This window comes from Rhea americana, unplaced genomic scaffold, assembly GCF_003343005.1.
Source record: "Rhea americana isolate MKP2758 unplaced genomic scaffold, rheAme1 scaffold_24, whole genome shotgun sequence".
Classification (NCBI taxonomy): Eukaryota; Metazoa; Chordata; class Aves; order Rheiformes; family Rheidae; genus Rhea; species Rhea americana.
In genome coordinates, this window is record NW_028186357.1 from 5,645,749 (window position 1) to 5,647,770 (window position 2,022).

The 2,022-nt window shown below is 35.7% G+C and overlaps 1 protein-coding gene across 3 annotated transcripts in view; it reads right to left on the bottom strand.

Annotated features, from left to right (window-relative positions):
- Window positions 1-509: 509 nt before the first annotated feature.
- Window positions 510-2,022, bottom strand: part of CDH8 (cadherin 8) — a 129,685-nt gene continuing 128,172 nt past the window's right edge. For 2 of the 3 annotated variants that reach the window (XM_085306496.1, XM_085306495.1), the window contains one exon: window positions 510-1,003. In XM_085306496.1, the coding sequence (XP_085162622.1) occupies window positions 510-1,003 (494 nt within the window). Of the gene's footprint in view, window positions 1,025-2,022 lie in introns of all 3 variants that reach the window. The other variant, XM_085306494.1, reaches the window with a different exon arrangement.

Consider the following 2,022-nt stretch of genomic DNA (forward strand, 5'->3'; position numbering starts at 1 on the left):
ACAGTAGAAGCCAGTAGGGATTTGCAATGCTTCTTTTATTCAGCATTGCTAAGAAGACCAAGATATTGCTTTTTAACATTTCTGTGGTGGGATCTTTGTTGGCAATGCAGAAGCAAACCATTAGCTTTACACATACTGGCAGGAGATACTGTTCAACAGCAAAATCCCTGCAAGTCCATTACCTAAGAAAGCAACGTCTTCTTTTCATTCTTTTCATTTCATGGAAGATAATCAAAGATCCAAATCTCCATCTTCAGAGTGGCCAAGTGAATATCAAATATCCAAAGACTTCTAGACACTCCACATACTTTACTTCACACTCCACAAGACTTAACCTCCTAACATATACTTTTTTTTTTGGTTCAACATTACAATGTAGTTGATTTTATAGATGACTGGCGCTAAACTTGCCTCTAAAACAAAAAGCCACATTAGTTTTAACTAACAGCAGTGGCCCTAGAATATTACATGATTATTAAGTCAACAGTGAAAAAGTTTGTAATCCACTGTCAAGTTTCTTTATCACTTTCTCCAACTGAGTAAAGCTCTCCGAGTCTTTTAAAGCGAGGACCCCATTCACTGAGGTAGTCAAAATTCTGGTCCGAGTCTGATGCAGAGGACTCCAATGAGCTTAGGGAACCAGCCACTGAGCCTCTTCCTTCATAGCCATAAATCTGGATAGAGTCATATGGTGGAGCTGTAGGATCATTATCAGCTTCATGAAGCCTTACGTTAATGAATTCATCAACATCAACACCATTAGGAACAGGTGCAAGACCCTGCCTGGGCATAAATTGAAGATCAGGCTTAATATCCTTACGAGGCAAAAATCCATTAATTCCATCAGGATTTTGCAAAGTTGCAATATCAAAGGCTTCTGTATCTTCTTCACCACCTCCTTCATCATCATAGCGAATAATATTTTCTCTCACATCTTCATCATCTTTGATAATTAGAGGCTCATTCTTATGTCTTCGCAGTGTAACAAATAGCACCACAATGACTGCAAAGAAAACATCATAGGCTGATGAGGTGAAAAATTTCTAATCAATCATTACATATTAAGCACATTCATGGAAGGTGAGCAGTTGGGGGTTTTTTTTGTTTGTTAAAATAAGAGTAATAAAGCATAATGAAAAGCTGAAAGACCTTAAACTTTAACCACACTCCATCTGAGTGATGAAAATGTAATCTGAAGTTCTGCTTCGTCCTCTAGTTTTCTATTATCAGCTCATATTTACATTTGAAGTTCAATTTTATCTAATTAATAATGTTTTGAATACCTCCAGTTTCGAGCCTCAAATCTAGACAACAGTATTCATCTTCCTTTTCTAAGAGTTGCAGACCTAGATGAAGTCAAGTTGCTATCATTCACTGAACAGWAGTATATAATGATCTACATTTCATAGTAGTAATGATCTACACATGGATTTTTTTCAGAATTAGAGGGTGTTTTTCTGAAAATATACACCCARTGAGTGAAGGAAAATGGCGTCTTTTGTTTATATGTTGCTAAAGATTCAACCTAGCTAACAGAAAAGAGACTGAAACTGTACAGGAAAAAGAAAGAGCCCAGATCACATCAGTTTCAGAATCACAGACAGATGCACAAAAAGCACTAAATTGGTTACACTTATTGTTTTTGCAGCTTAATGGTGAAATTTCAGTTACTGAGGTAAATTTCAGTTACAAAGTGAAACTGCAAGGCACAGAAATAGGGTTCTTCATTGACCGTTCTCTCCCTTGATGTCACATACTAATTTTTATGTTTTATTAAAATATACAGTGCTTTTTATCTTGTAAAACTGCAACATCTCTTAAGCCATTACGATCTGGAATAAACTCATACAAATCTTAGAAGAAATAACACATAACAAATAGTCCATTTTCCATCATCTGCAGTATATACTTTGTTCACTCTGCTATTCAACATACCTGATTTGATCTTTGGTTTCATAACTCAACCTTTTAATTACGTAACATATATGTAAGACTCTTTCAGACAGGGACTATGCTTCATAT